The following is a 15,140-nucleotide window of genomic DNA, read 5'->3' on the forward strand; positions in this document are numbered from 1 at the left end:
GCAGAACTGGTTTTCCAACATGTCTCCTGTCTTTCTCCCTAGTATGCATTTATAACCACATGATGTCATCCAGGCTAGGAGGTTTGTGTTTGGGGCAAACTCACATCTGCAACCAATCTGGATAATTTGTCCGCTGAAATCTGGTACCATCAGCCAAAGCTTTTCTGCTGTAGCTGCAAAGGGTTTGGATTCAAAGAAAATACCTGTCTTTCTTCACACTGGTATCGAACCCTGATGCATGTTAGAATACTGAAGTGAGAGGATGCAGTCCTCAATGTGCTCCATTTGGGTGCATTCAAATGGGTAACGTATGGGACTGTAAGGCCTGGGGTGTTCCTTGTTCACTTTGGTTTGTACTGCTAATGGCATGGAAATGTGTGTGCGTGTGGTGTGTGTAGGGTGAGAGCTGGAAAGGCTTGGTGAATCAGGCACCATGCAGCCAGTAACCTTTAGGGCAAATAACTTCAGCATAACACTTAAATCCTTTGTTTGTTTTCCTGTGGGACGTGCTGGTCAAAAAGTGGAAAGTTTAATGGCTCCTGGATCAGATCTGACTCTTTTGATGAAGATGACTGGAACATTCTTTTTGTTTGTTTAGTTGCATCCATCACTCACTTGTCCCTTAACATGACAGTCTTATTCCACTGTTGGTTGGAGTTTGAAACAAACTTGGATTCAGTTTTCACCCTGGATGAACTTTCAAATTAAATACTGTTTGTAAATATTTGCTTTAATTTAATGTCGTTTCGGTGCTTTTAAAGTTGGGCTGTGTTACAATAACATGGCTAAGTTGGTTTATTTCCATAGCTGCTGTTCAAAAGAAAAAAAGTTGGTGCTCTCAACAGTAGGGGGCGCAGGAGCGGACATTTCAGCTTTATTCCTATGTGCATGGCGTGAGGAGAAGTACAGAGAATGTAGAGAAAAACTGTCAATTCTACGTCCAGATGTGCACAAAACAGCACTGCCGTCTAAGACAGAATAATTATGTGTTCACTTTCGGGAATTTCACAAAGGGAAACACTTTGAACGTGTAATTCCTTTACAGACTGCATCCCCAAAGTGAATCTAAAAGCCTCAGAAGTGCCTCAATCTTACTGAAATCATGCATGGTTGAACATTTGAAATGAGCTCGCGCATCAGCCTCGGGCACTGATTCAGACTTGATTGGGGCAAGGCAAGCTGCAAGTGCTTATTTATACAACTACGTCATTTGGAGGCTGTCCAAAGGGAGGAAAGAGACAGAAAAGATTAGAAAGGGGAGAAACTACAGAGTGGGAATTTCATTAAGCACGTTGCATTAATTTAATAAGTTGATTCCAGGCTAATCAACAAGTTGTGAGATGCATATGCAGCGTGTTAAAGACGCAGACTAGTTAGGTTAGATTTTAGAGGGGTTGGGAGTTGAAAAAAAATCAAAGGGACTCCACCAACAATCTATATAATTATCATCATCTGCTGCTTTTCCTCCCTGGCAAAGAAACACTCCATCCATTTGTAGCAATCGCCCGGGGGAACGTTACATCAAAACTAATCATAACGATTAAAATCAGCTCCTCTGCGAGAGGGAGGCAAGAAGCAAGTTGGAGGCAGGAGTAGTGAGGGTGTTGTAAATGCAGAAAAAAAAGAGATTTCTTTATTTGATTTTATAAAAACATAAACTCAACAAAGACTCAGGCAGTGCTGCTGCTGTGATCTGTTCCCTTGCTCGGAGTTTTATTCTGCAGATTGGTTTAGACTGGGGCAGAGACATGAGCTAATTGTATCCTGATCTTTGCCTTGAGGGGTTTCGGAGCCCTGGAGCAAGTATTCTCTGTATTTTGTTCTGTCTACCTTAGCCAAGCTATTGCATTTCTCACTGGTGTAGGAAGAGAAGCAGATCGGGGGCCAAATCGGAGGGAAAAGGTGCTCAAAAAGATACTTTATGCCGCTCTATGTTTCAGGTAAGCGGAGATTTATTTGGTTTGCTTTTATTTCCGTGGCTGGATGGACTGGGACATTGAGGCGCAGCAGCTTTTACGCATGTGCCAAGCGATTCGAGCGGTACAGTTCTTTAAAAAATGTTTAACCACTTCCTGGCAATTGTTCCGTAGTTACTGTATAAATGTTCGCGCGTAGGTACTTCAATATATGAGGATTTGGGTGCATCTGGTCGAAACGGGAAGCGGATTAGACTCCGATCTTGTCGAGCAAACGCGCTACTTGTCCACCGTGTGAATTCGCTCCTGGCGCGTTTCAGCTGCGACCACCATCGCCGTCCCCGGGTCGCTGTTGCTGTGTAAACTTGCTCTTAACTTACTCAAACCCACGTTTCGCACCGACATGTACGGTTTTTGATGCGAGTTTTTGAGCGGAGCAGTCCTGTTTCCTGCTGGCTGCCCCAGATCTTCTAATGAAAGACGCCATTGTGGAGTAATTTTGCCGCAGGCGTTTTTCATATTCCGTAAGACAGGATGTACCTTTTACACTCGTCAGTGTAAAATCTGTGAATCATCCTTGAAAAAGAAGCCTTGGCCGTGTTAGGAAATTCGTATTTATGTAAACGAAGACATAATGGGAGCTTTTTCTGTCCTCTCTCTTGGCTCTCTGACCGCGCTGTGCGTAAAACACTCCAAGGTCCGGAAGCGAATCGGCAAATATAGTTTACTAAGTCATCATCTGGACCTATTTTATCCAAAGGCATATATTTGGCTTAAATAAACTCCTCCTGACGTTCACATTTCCATGCTCTGATACAGCCCGTGTGTAAAATAGATCATGTATTTGGTTACTTAAACATTCCTCACTGTACTGCGGGGATCGATACTTTAATGGACATTCAGTAAGTGTAACATTCAAAAATAAAAGCCTTCTAAGTTTGTGCACTTGTTATGAAAGCCGATACAATGTTTTACTAGTTTGAGAGGGCTTTTGAATAGGCAGAGTCAGACTGTGAGATTGAGATGTTGGGTTGTGTGGACTGGTCACTTGATGGCGCTGTATGAGCAAAAGCACACCACTGGTGCTTCACTGTACAGCATCTATACATCTGCTCCCCAGTTAGGCTGAAAATGAAAACTCTCTGGTCTGCTCAGAAACGCATCAGAGGAAACCAAATTAGTTTTTACAAAGAGTACTTTTCTAACTTTAACCTCCACTTCAAAGTTAGGGGTTCATTATAGACCAACTGTAGCTTCTCAGAGTGAATCACTGAGATTATATTTGTTATTGTGGCTCTGGCTCTCCTGTGTCCTGAGACAGTTTGGTTTGTCCCAGTGAACACTCACCTCTGAGTCTGACACACACTTCCTCATTTGTGATGTCATGCTGCTACGTTTGCTCCACAAAGAGTGATGCTGGAGTAGTCCCACTTTTTAAAAAGTTCAGGGATTTTTTGTGCCGCTGTGGCTCAGCGGTAGAGTCGTCGCTTCAATCAGACAGTTGGGGGTTTGATTCCAGCTCCTGCAGTCACATGCTGGAGTGTCCTTAAGCAAGACACTTAACCTGAATATCACCTACTATTGGTTAGTGTATGTGTATGACTGATGGATGGCTCCTATGATAGAAACCTGTGCCATCAGTGAGTGAATGTGGTGTGGATGTGTAAACAGTGTAGCACTGTGAGCCATCAGAGAGACTACAGAAGTGCTACATAAGCACTGGTCCATTTCTGTGCATTTTGCATCAGGCTGTTGGAATCACCTAGATGTCAAATCTAAAACTTAGTCAGGTCAGTTAGGATAACTTATCAAACTTTGTGTAAGTTGTTGTAACTTGAAACACAGGTTTAAGAATGATGACCCCTAGAAAATAAGGTTTTCTGACGACCTCTTCATTTTTTTTTTTTTTCAAAAAGTGTTTTTACTCTAAACATGTTTCTAGCCTGAAAACTTTTGCGCCTCCTTTGGCTCCAGAGGAATTGATATGATGTAGATGTGCATGTATGCTTAGTCAACAGAACAGTCAAAAAAAAATCCACCACCAGAATTACTAGTTGGTTTAACTTAAGAATATTTTAAACCTTTAAGGTTTGAAGTGATGATCATGTTGTAACCACAATCATCCGCTCAAAGCAGGGGCTGTGGAGCCCGCCAATATCTCCTGTCATGTCATAATACTCTACTACCTTGACTTAAACAAGCAGAGATAACAACTGGCTTCTTGAAGCGTGGTGTGATTTGGCAGTATTTAGGCTGTGGTTAAATTGGAATACTACTTCTCAAGCAGAGCTGTGTGTAACCAGCACTGGCATGTTGAAGGCCAAAGCCTGGTGGTGCTAGCTCTGCTAATGTTAGCAACACTTAGCAAACATATTTTGTGCTGAATTTTGACTGTTTTCTTACCTTTAGTTGAGTGAGTTATTGGTCACTTATAGGAACATCACCACTTTTGTACAAACTACTACAATAAAACTAATACACTCACTGTAAATCTTTGCACATTTAGAACAAAAAGAGAATAAATGTTGCAACAAGTTCAGATTTATCCATACTCCTAATGAAATTGAAAAAGAAAAAATCAGTGAAGGGTTATCCTAGCAAACAGCTATCGATGTACTGAAATACACACCTGCACAGACCTCCAGCCTACATTATTAGTTTAGCACATCCGTTACAACACTCACACAGTGACTGAAGTTAACCCAAACTCTGTAGTCGTCTGTGTGTGGACATTTGAAACAAATGGCCGTGGGCAACAAAGCAGAGACAACCCATCCAGATTATGTAAATACCAGTCTGCCTGCCTCCAAACTGAATGTTAATGCTCTGATCTGAAATGCTAATTGTGTCTTGTGCGATATGTTGAAACAGTGAAGAGCTGCATTGTGGGATGAAAATACTGAAAGCTAGTTTGTTGCTGATGTTTTGATCCCAGTGGGATTGGTTATTACCAAGCAGACAGGTGCCTGTTAAAAGTTTAAGAAGCTGTTCATTTTTGAGTATCAGCTGGCAGAAGATGTAAACAGAGTTGAAGAGTGTGTTTCTTGAAATAGAGGAGATGTTACAATTATAGTTTAGCATAAAAGGCTTGAACGACTTCAGACTACAGGGATGGAAAATAACAAGAGCCAGCCAAAGTACTTAAGGCTTTGATGCATGGTGCCTGTGTTAGATTTGTTTTTGAATGCTGTGGTGCAACAGAATTATACGAGCTGGGTAAACGAGCGAATTCCCTCAACACTTACGTTTGAGCTAGTTTCACAAAGGATGGAAACTTTAGGAGCACATCTACAAATGCACACACAAGAGGCTTCTGTAGCTCAGTGCCAGGATGGCAACAGGTTGGAAAATTGCTGGTGAAGAAGATGTACAGTGTACATTTGGAGCTCATGGTTCTTCATTGTGCCGGACTGTGAGGATGTGGTGACCTTTGACCTGAAGATAAAAGATGAGAATTTAAGGCCCACAACTGCTGTGTCTTCACTTCCAACAACTCTGAGTGATTTTGTGATAAAAGCTAGGAGCTTATTCCCTCAAACCTTCTTACCCCCCACCACCACCTGCCACCCACCCAGCTACCACTTCTCTTTCACCCTCTCTTCTCTCTCCCCTGCAATTTTCCATAATGCCTCACAGATTTTACACTCAATCCACCTTTGCGATGACAAGGCTTTGAGGAAATCCAATTCCACCAAGCTGTTTTCAGAACTTACTCTCCACGGGCACACACTCACTCTCTTTCCACACACACACACACACACACACACACACAGCACCATCTCCACAAATTAGTCAGGGAACAAATTACCTGCATTCTGAGTGTGATCCCACGCACTTTGCCGGCTGCCTTACACAGGTCCCCTTTTGAAGAGCAGCCATGTGATTTCTCTCTCCCGTGCCCCGCAGGCCCCTTTGCCTTCTGCGAGGGATTCTGGAGTTGAATTTTAAAACTATGTATGGCTGCTGCCTGCCGCTTATCAGCGCGTGCACAAGCGGCATGCAAATCAGACCAGGATCACACACCGCATTGGAGGCCTGCACTCAAAGGCAAGCTTAATTGCTAATTGGGTATCTAGGTGTGAAACTCACACTGCCAATGAGAAGCAGGAGTGTGGATGTTTTAAGGCCAGTGGTTGAACTAATTAATTTTAATCTGAATGTTATTAAAATTTGTGGATTCCCTGCATTTTCATGTGCTGAGAAATAACAGCCCAGGAGAGTGCTGTGGCAGGAGTTTGAACAGCAATTGGACATGTTGTGGTGTGGTTTATATTAAACACTCCGCAGTGTTGTTAGTGTGGTGGGTTTTGAAATGCTGGTGCGGTTATGGGAGGTGGTTTTACACGCTGTGGTCACCACACAGTTACTCTGATACTTGTCAGGAAGTTAAGTCAATGAGGAACTGATCATAGAGATGCTCTTAAGAGTGCTGTGGGATGTGTTTCTTGGATTTTTTTTGATCATTTTTTTTAATAAAGTGCTTTAAATAACAGTAATAATAAGTTATGGGACAGTTATCATATTATAACTGATTATACAAGTGTTAACAGTGCAGCTTAGCATCTGTTAATGCAGTCCCTGGTGGGTAAAGTCAGGTGTTGGAGAGTGATGTGTGAGTATGAGTGTGTGCATGTGTTTGTGGGTGGAGGATTTCAAGGGGACATCTGCCCAGGTGGATGAGTGGGTTGGTCACCATCTGGGTCCTTTCACTGAACTTTGTGGCTCTGCCATTAAGAAAGCGCGTGTGATCAAATCTGCTGCTCGACAATGAGCAGCTGGAGGAGAGTGGCCGCGCGCACAAACACTGCTCCAAAAGGCCAAAGGTTAGATGTGACAGATCCAGATGTGCGCCCTGAACTGACTCGAAAACCAGACGATCTTTTTATTCTTCCTTTCTGTAGGCAGAGGGGGAGTTTTATTCTGCAAAATGCGACACTCATACCTGCCACTGAAACAGCGACAGCCCAGAAGAGCCGCGGGCGCTACAATGCTAATGTTGTCGGGGGCTTTGACTTCTCCCAGCCATTGCAAAGACGCTGCTCCGTGTGACAGCCACGGCGCCGCTCTTCCCCCGGTGCTCGCTTTTCACGCCTCTCCACATTTGGCAGGTGTGTGTCGGAGTCAAAAAGAAAAAGAGGAACCCCTCCACGTTTTATCCGTTCACCTCAAACCGCAATGGACGAAACGGACATCATGGACTTAACGCATCAGAAGGCGAGGAAGCGACCACGTCCAATCAGTTCCGTGGATGAGTCGGTGCACGCGTCCCTCAAACGGCTCCCGATCCGAGCGCCGGAGTGCAGGGAGCCCTCCTCACTCATGTTCGCAGTCCGAGGAGAGCCGGTGCCCGCTGCGTCTCTCAAGCAGAATGACCACTCGGTGACTTCCTCTCCAAACACAGTGATGCCGGCGCAGGTAAACGCGTAAAGTCCGATTTTATCTTGGAGGAAAAAAAAGAAAGACTGTGAGAGTGGGGTCGAGCTGTCACTTTAGCTGCAGGAGCGTAATGACTTGAGGTTTATTGAATGCTCGGTGTGAACATGTCCGTAAATGTCACGTTATTTGAGCATTACGCACGCACAAGCCTCTGATTGATTTACTGTTAATCCACATTTTACATGCAGGAAACGAAAGTGACATCCGCAGTTGTTCCCATTGATTGTGCTGTTTCACACACTCGTTATTCTCTCCCATCTTCTCTCCGGGGTGTGAAACTTTTTGTGGGGTAAAGTCATTTTCTTCTGAGAGCTCACACAAATTGTCTGCTAATGGTGTTTGTAGGTTAACAGGAGACAATTTCCTCCAAATCCTATTACAGTATTCAAATCGAGAGTCATTATTGCTCATTTTCCAAGACTGAGAGATTGATGCTCCAAATTAATTTGGTTTTGGAGATTATGGCCCACAGGAGTGGATGCTTGTGGATTGTGGCAACATTCAGGTCAAGGTCAGGCTGCTCAAACTTGCACAGAAGACGAATCTTCCTTTTGACTCCTGACTGCTGAGAGTTGGATTAGAGAAATGTAAAAAAAAAATGTTGTAATTATTTCTGAAGAATGTGATTCTTTAAATCTTAATTATCAAATCCCCTGTGGTTGTGATGCTGCCTCTCCTATCACGATCTGCAGAAGAAAAGCATAAATGAGCATATTTTCCTTTCTGTCTTACCTTCCTGTGTTGTAATTTTTTTCTCCCTCTGTTTTGTCTCACAGGATAATCGCTCCAGCATGTCCAGGCCCATGATCACACGGTCACCAGTGTCTCCCTTGAGTAACCAGGGCATCCCCACACCTGCACAGCTCACAAAATCCAACGCCCCTGTGCACATTGATGTGGGTGGACACATGTACACCAGCAGTCTGGCCACTTTAACAAAATTCCCAGAATCCCGGTGAGTCACCTCTACCATGCAGCTGTATTTTAAGCATTTGTTGCAGATATAGTTTGTGGTTCTTGCTCGGGGACAATGTTAGTTTTTTTGTACTATGCTTGTAAAAGCAAAGAAGTTTTTGGAAGATTTAGTGCCTTTAGTTTGAAGTCAGATGTGTTTAACTGAAACTGAATGTCATCCTGTGACATTAAACAGTCAAATGTCACATCTCCTCAGATCACGACAACATCCAAGGGATGCTGTTGGTGGAGGAACAGAGTTTTGTTGAACTGTTTTAAAGAATTCACTATGAGATGCTTTTGGATTCATCAAAAAGGCCCACAGTTATTTTGGAGTGGTAAACAATTTGCAGGAGCCTAAAGTGCAGAATGCAGAGCACAGACAAAGGCAGCTCGCTTATTCTGACAGATGTCACAGCAGCAGTAAAGGGCCAAAGGGCGTGGGGCCATCTGGAGGCCAGGAGGCCGAACTGTCGCTCCGAGCCTGAGGCCTGAGGGTGACTGGCACTCCGCCTCAGGCAACCAACTACCAGCTGGCCCTGACCTTCTCAGACCACTTCTGCTTTCATTCTTTCTTCCTTTCTTTCGTTACTTTCTTCACTTTATTTCTTCTTCTCCTTTTTGACGTGGTTAGTGCGTGTATCGAGCTCGGGAATATGTGCATATCTGTGCGAAGGTGTAAAAAGCATTTCAGAGCTGGAGAGTGAGTCACCTCTCTTTTCACATGCTTTTGCCTCACTGTATAATTTTTCCCTCTTTCCTTTTTTCTCATCCCACTTGACAAGGTGCAAGAAACAGAAACTCATTAGTGCACGATTCATGCGAAGAACTTCAACACCAAAAAAATCAAAATATAAATGATTTTTAATGTTGTCATGTCCCCCTCTCCCTCCTCTTCCTCTCTGCCTCTCCCTCCCCTCTCTGTGGGTAGAATTGGTCGTCTCTTTGATGGCACAGAGCCCATAGTCCTTGACAGCCTGAAGCAGCACTACTTCATTGACAGGGATGGACACATGTTCCGCTACATCCTCAACTTCCTCAGGACGTCCAAGCTCCTCATCCCAGACGACTTCAAAGTGAGTGCATGTCCATCCTACCACTGAAAAGTCCCATCAGCCAGTCAGCACTCCTACAACTTTGCACACACAATGAATGCTAAAGCCTTTGGTCACTGGGCCTCTTTTAAAAAAAAAAATCAGTTCCCATGCAGGAGACTAAATATAAGAGCAAACAAAGCTCAATCATAATGCGTTTACTCATCACAAGGTTTGGTTCGATCCCCTCCGGCTGTTAGTGGCCACAGATTCTTTGGAGATATGTCAGGAGAACAATAAACTCGCACAGAGACAAATAAATAAATCCTGTGGCGCCACATTTCTCCAGCGCTCCATGTTATCCTGCCGTGTACATCCAGGGTGAGTCTCACTGTATGTGACATGCTAAAATTCCCCTTTTTAACTTTATGTGTCATTTAGTCAGTAATTACTTAACTAGCCCCGGGAGAAAACAAATAAGCACATTATCTGATGGACTGTCCACAGTGTGACTCAATCAGTGGAAAGTATGTCAGCTAAAATAAGGAAAAGACAAAAGACAGGCTCAAGTTCAAGCTGAGGCCATGTTCACATTGAGATTTTTTTTTTTTTTTTTTAAGGAGCATGAGAAATCTCGGATGTGTTAAGATTCAGGCCCTGCAGTCCTGCGGGTAAAGGATCTGCTCCTCTACCCCACACAGCCCTGTGTTACATGTCGCACTACATCTCCTCCACTCGGGATTTTTTTCTAATTTTTGCTGAATGGTGTCTCCACTGTGGTTTATTGCTCACTCGTGCAGAACTGTGGGTTTTTCAAGCTTCTTTGTTGTTGTTGTTGGGTTCTTTTTTTTTGGTTGGGTTCAGATTCAGAGAGAAATCACAACTAAAAACTGATTCTGTTTTGGGATATTTCGCTCTCCAACATGGCAAACCAGGATGGTGTTTCTTCAAATAAGCTCAACATCAAATTTATTTGCAAGACTGGCCTACAGGCTGAGCTTTATAAAAGATAGCATTTTCAGGGCTATTTGGATGTTAAGTAGGCATAAATACAAAATGAAAATCTCAAACCGTCATGCGTTGGTCATAAACACGTCACGGGTGCTGTGCTGACTTCATGACCCAGCAGGAGTTACTGCCTTTTGACTCTTTTTATTTGAACTTTGGTTTGTTTGCAAATGCTAGTTTAGGGAGGCATTGCCCATTTCATTTTATTTCAATACATATATATGTACATATGTATGTAAAAATAAACCATCAGTTTGCGACATACAGAAGATCCTAAATCTTGGAGCCCTCATAGATTTTATGTGAAAAACATATCTACAATGTCGTTTTAGCATTTGTTGTGATGTTTACATGTTTCCCATGAAGTTAAGAATAAAATGTTTGTCTTTTTTAATCAAATTATACAAACAGTGTGTAAATGTAGCAGTATGCTTTATAATATTTGTCCCTCATCCTTCAGGACTACAGTCTGCTGTTTGAGGAGGCACGGTACTTCCAGCTGCAGCCCATGCTGGCTGAGCTGGAGCGCTGGCGTCAGGACCAAGAGCTGGGCCGGGTGTCCCGCCCATGTGAGTGTCTGGTTGTACGTGTCGCTCCCGACCTGGGCGAGAGGATCACGCTCAGCGGAGACAAAGCCCTGATTGAAGATGTGTTTCCTGAAATCGGTGACGTCATGTGCAACTCCGTTAACGCCGGCTGGAACCATGACTCCACGCACGTCATCCGCTTCCCCCTCAACGGGTACTGCCACCTCAACTCTGTGCAGGTACTGAGATCAGCTATTCTTTTGTAATGCAGGATTCCTCATAACTCTGTGCACTCAAAGTCAGTGTTTCCTTTTCGTTCTTTGCAATTGTAAGCACAGAGTTCACCAAGGTGACGGTCTGTTCATTCAGCTCTTTCCATCTGCTGTTACACTGCAGACATTCAGGGTTTCACTGATGTCTGATTCAGAATCTCTGTTTCAATCCTGTAGGGTAACAAGAACAGCCTAACAGAAAAATAAGTTCTTTGATGAGTTCATCAAAGCATCAATTTACCAAGCCATCATTACACAAGTCCACACTATCTTTACTTTTCCCTGACCTGAATAATGATTTCTAAGTTTGGCTCCAGACCTGGTGGATGGTCATTTGAAAATGCAAGCAACTCCTTGCAACTGAAAGCAGCACAGTAAGAGTTTAATTACTGCAGATTTCAGCTCTCTATGTGGAGGAGGAGCTAAAAGTTGAACCAAAAGTCTCTTGAATGAATGAACAAGTAAAGATTAAGAAAAAAAGAGAGAAAGCAAGAAAGTGATTAGTTCAGGGTGTAATGAATGAGAAAAATCTTTAAATGCAGGAGGAACATTTAGCTGGCTATGGCACAGGTGAAAACCATTACTGATGCATCTGTATGACCTATGAAAGCAAACAAGACCATCAGTAACTAGATTAATCATTACTATGAGGTTTTTAACTGCAGCCACCATATCAGTGTCAGACTGAAGGAGTTTCACCATGCAAACCAAGCTTTTCTTACATTTGCCACTACTAAGAATCTGACTAAGTCATAATTCCAACATTAATACAAAGCAGGATGATAGGTTAGTGTTTATAGAGGTACAGGGCAGACTCAGCTGTGTCCACAGGGAATGGTTAACTGCCACAGACAGAGAGGAGCTTTAAGAAGACATGATGCTGTATGTTAGTTCAATCTAAAACAGAGTTTTTGACCACAGTGATGCCTCCTTATGACTTATACAAACAAACAAGACCATCAAAAACAAGTCTATTTCTCTATATTTAGATTTTAAAACCTGTAACGGCTTTGAGGGTGCAGGTGTCGGATGACGCACTGCAGCTTTTTTGACATCAAACAGTGATAAAGTTCACTCTGAAAAGACAATTTGGTGAAGTTCTTGTCAAATACTTCTTACATATTCACAGGGAGGAACCTACAAACGTAGGAAGTACCACTTTATCCGCAAGGAAGCTAAAATCAACACAAACTGAAATTTCCTCACAGGAGCTTTAAAATTTTCAAAGTGGCTGAAAAACTCACTTGTTTGAAGAATCCTTAAAATAATTCACATGTTTTTCTGTATCAAGCAAAATTGTTCATCATTGATAACAAAATTTAGCATTGAACAGTGTTCATTTTTCTGGTTTCAGACATCTTAACATTCATCTGAATCAATCTGTTAAACAAGTTTATTGCTGATGTAAAAATAGGTTTCCTTTAAAAACAAGAGAGTGATGAAAACTTTGTGTGATGGGTTCCAGCCAAAACCAAAGCAAGACTTTAGAAAGATACTTTCTACATACAGAAAAGCTTTTAAATGTATATTTTATGCTCAGTGTGTATTTGGCAATATTGTATTTCTATGATTATATATTGATATTCCACTGATTCATTGATGTTACAATCCTCAGATAGGCATCAATAAAAGATGGTAGAGAGGCATATTTGAAAAGATTCACAACGATTTGGACTGTGTCTCCATCTGAGGAAGTCAAATCTCCATCTCCCTCCCAAAAAACACACAAACAAACCCGTCTGTGAAGTATGTGAGTCGTGGAGAGCGAGCAAGAGAGTGAGCATGCTCCCTGGCAGGTTGTCCCCAGGCAGGGCCCATAATCCTGTTTGGTTATTAAAGCACGCCGGCGGTGGATGCTGTATCTGCGGCTAATGGAGGCAGGGCGGGGGTTTTCAGAGAAGGGAAGGGGGGGCAGAGAGAGCTGCCAGCAGTAGGGGGACCTTTGTAGTTTTGGCGGAGGCTTGGGCCTGAGGGCTGGGGGAGAAAACGAGGGGGGAGGAGGGGAGAGAGAGGGGGGTTTTTGCTGAGCAGTCCACACTGAGCCAAGTGGCAGAGAGAAAGCCTCACTGCTCCCTGGGGCCTCTTCGATGGAATGTGATCCTACAGGCCCCCCGGACACGTCTGTAGATGTCTGCGAGGCTGCGTGATGAGGAACAGCTCTACACACGCACTCTGACAAACACACATATTCACCCCCCGAAACAATGAAAATGAGGCAAAACGAGAGGCTCTTGGTTTTTGTGGAAGTCTCATCCAAATTCCCGTCACAGGCCGTATGTTGCTGCAGCTTACTCCCAAAGCTGTTTCCAATGTTAGAATAACTTGGCTGGGTATGAGTAGAAAAGTTGAGATGATTGTGTGCTTTCCAGTTTTATCCGAGCTCAAAGGTCAGAGGTGATTTTATATTTAGATATAGTAAATGGGGACTTAAGGAACCTGAAAAAGAGCGTCTCTATCTCTAAGGTTGACAAGCATGATCCAAAAAAAGTCACCTAAAATGATGCCAATGCTACTTTTCCTCCTGTGGTTGTCTTGCTGGGCTGTTCCTGACATCATCTCCATCCTCTCTCATCTTCCAGGTTCTAGAGCGTCTCCAACAACGCGGCTTTGAGATCGCCGGCTCCTGTGGCGGAGGCGTGGACTCATCCCAATTCAGCGAGTACGTCTTGAGGAGGGAACTGAGGAGGCCGAGTCAGCGCGGACCCAATTCAAACAGGATAAAGCAGGAGCAGCTGGACTAGAAACCTCCCAGGCAGCAGGAGGTGCTAGACTTTTTCTGTGGCAGCCAAAACGCTTCGATGCTGCAGAGCTCTGTGGACTCTGTTTTTCTTTGTTTCCTTGTTGATGTTTTTGTTTTCTTAAACTCAAGAACCATCTAGAGAATAAAAATGAGGTGCAACAGGAGATTTTTTTTTTTGCCATAAGAAGATACAGGACATTTGATAAGTTTGAGATTGCAAGGACATTTGTGATTGTCTAGCCCCCATAAGCCAATTTAAAAAGGATTTATATACGCTGGATCCCCAAACAAAGTTTGTTTTAAAACTTAGAGCCTACATTAGGTTGAATATGATTTCTATTAAACTCATAGAAATTCAAAGGCTTCTATTGCTGACGTAGTATGTTACATAGCTTTTCACCAGTGACTGGATTCTGTTGTTTCACCTGCAAATTGGCAAAGCCTATTTCTATTTCTCGCTGTAAAAAGGTCACTAATGTGTTGCTTACAGTACAGAATGTCTCAGCTGTCATGAACATTTAGTTTCAAAAAGCCTCTGTTTTCACAATGAACATGATGTTGAATATTGTGATACCAATGAAGTGTTTTGTTTTGTTTTTTAGTTTAACTGAAGTTATTTTATTGGATTAAACCATAAATATAGTTGACATTAGCATCATCAAAACAGACTTAAAGACCATTCCATGCACTGTAAAGAATAATTTAGCAAACCATAATGTTACACCATTTTCCTCATTGGGAGTATGAACTACAAATCCCAAACTTATTTAATTGGATCATAATATTCCTCTGAGTCATGACCTGTAAATTCTTTTCATTGTATATGTGTTTGTGTTTTTTACATTGAATCTTTTTAAAGCAGATTTGTTGCCTCAGACATGACTGAACAGATTAAAGCTTATTGTACTACCCACTCCAAGATCACTTTTACTTGTAGCACATATTGATATGAAGTTGGATATAAAGTATTTCTAAGATGACTGACCCACCTACGCTCCCTAGATTTGAGAAAAGAGGAATGTAGCAAAAAATGTGAAATAAATCTCAACTAAAGTTGTCATGGTGTCTCTCGGCTGTTTGTGCATCGCTGCAGGGACTGCACTCATATGTCAAGCATGTTATTCTTTAAACTTGAATTTTCTGCATCCATCCCAGCTCTTCAGATCTCTTCTAGCATCCTGAATGTGTTTAAAAAAACATCTCCAACATTATGTAGTGTTTTAGCTCTCTACAACCAGAGAGGTAAAGCTTTT

The 15,140-nt window shown here is 42.7% G+C and overlaps 1 protein-coding gene across 2 annotated transcripts; it reads left to right on the forward strand.

Annotated features, from left to right (window-relative positions):
• The first annotated feature begins 1,352 nt into the window (after positions 1 to 1,352).
• LOC141804894 (BTB/POZ domain-containing protein KCTD1) lies at positions 1,353 to 14,924 on the forward strand. 2 transcript variants are annotated; one of them, XM_074689557.1, is made up of 5 exons: positions 1,353 to 1,940; positions 8,129 to 8,307; positions 9,238 to 9,382; positions 10,809 to 11,114; positions 13,727 to 14,924. In XM_074689557.1, the coding sequence occupies exons 1-5, from the start codon at positions 1,932 to 1,934 to the stop codon at positions 13,886 to 13,888; spliced, it is 801 nt and encodes a 266-aa protein (XP_074545658.1). In that variant the 5' UTR covers positions 1,353 to 1,931; the 3' UTR covers positions 13,889 to 14,924. The 2 variants fall into 2 exon arrangements, with proteins under 2 accessions (XP_074545658.1, XP_074545657.1); XM_074689556.1 differs by lacking the exon at positions 1,353 to 1,940 and adding an exon at positions 6,522 to 7,331.
• Positions 14,925 to 15,140: the final 216 nt, after the last annotated feature.

Source organism: Halichoeres trimaculatus, unplaced genomic scaffold (genome assembly GCF_033239565.1).
Source record: "Halichoeres trimaculatus isolate MK-OKI-2021-1 unplaced genomic scaffold, fHalTri1.1 fHalTri1_scaffold_15, whole genome shotgun sequence".
In the NCBI taxonomy this organism is placed as follows: Eukaryota; Metazoa; Chordata; class Actinopteri; order Labriformes; family Labridae; genus Halichoeres; species Halichoeres trimaculatus.

Coding starts and splice junctions, on each gene's coding strand:
- LOC141804894 (XM_074689556.1), top strand. CDS start 7,092: ATGGACGAAACGGACATCATGGACTTAACGCATCAGAAGGCGAGGAAG. Junction 7,332..8,128: donor ACACAGTGATGCCGGCGCAG/GTAAACGCGTAA, acceptor TTTGTCTCACAG/GATAATCGCTCCAGCATGTC. Junction 9,383..10,808: donor TCATCCCAGACGACTTCAAA/GTGAGTGCATGT, acceptor CTCATCCTTCAG/GACTACAGTCTGCTGTTTGA.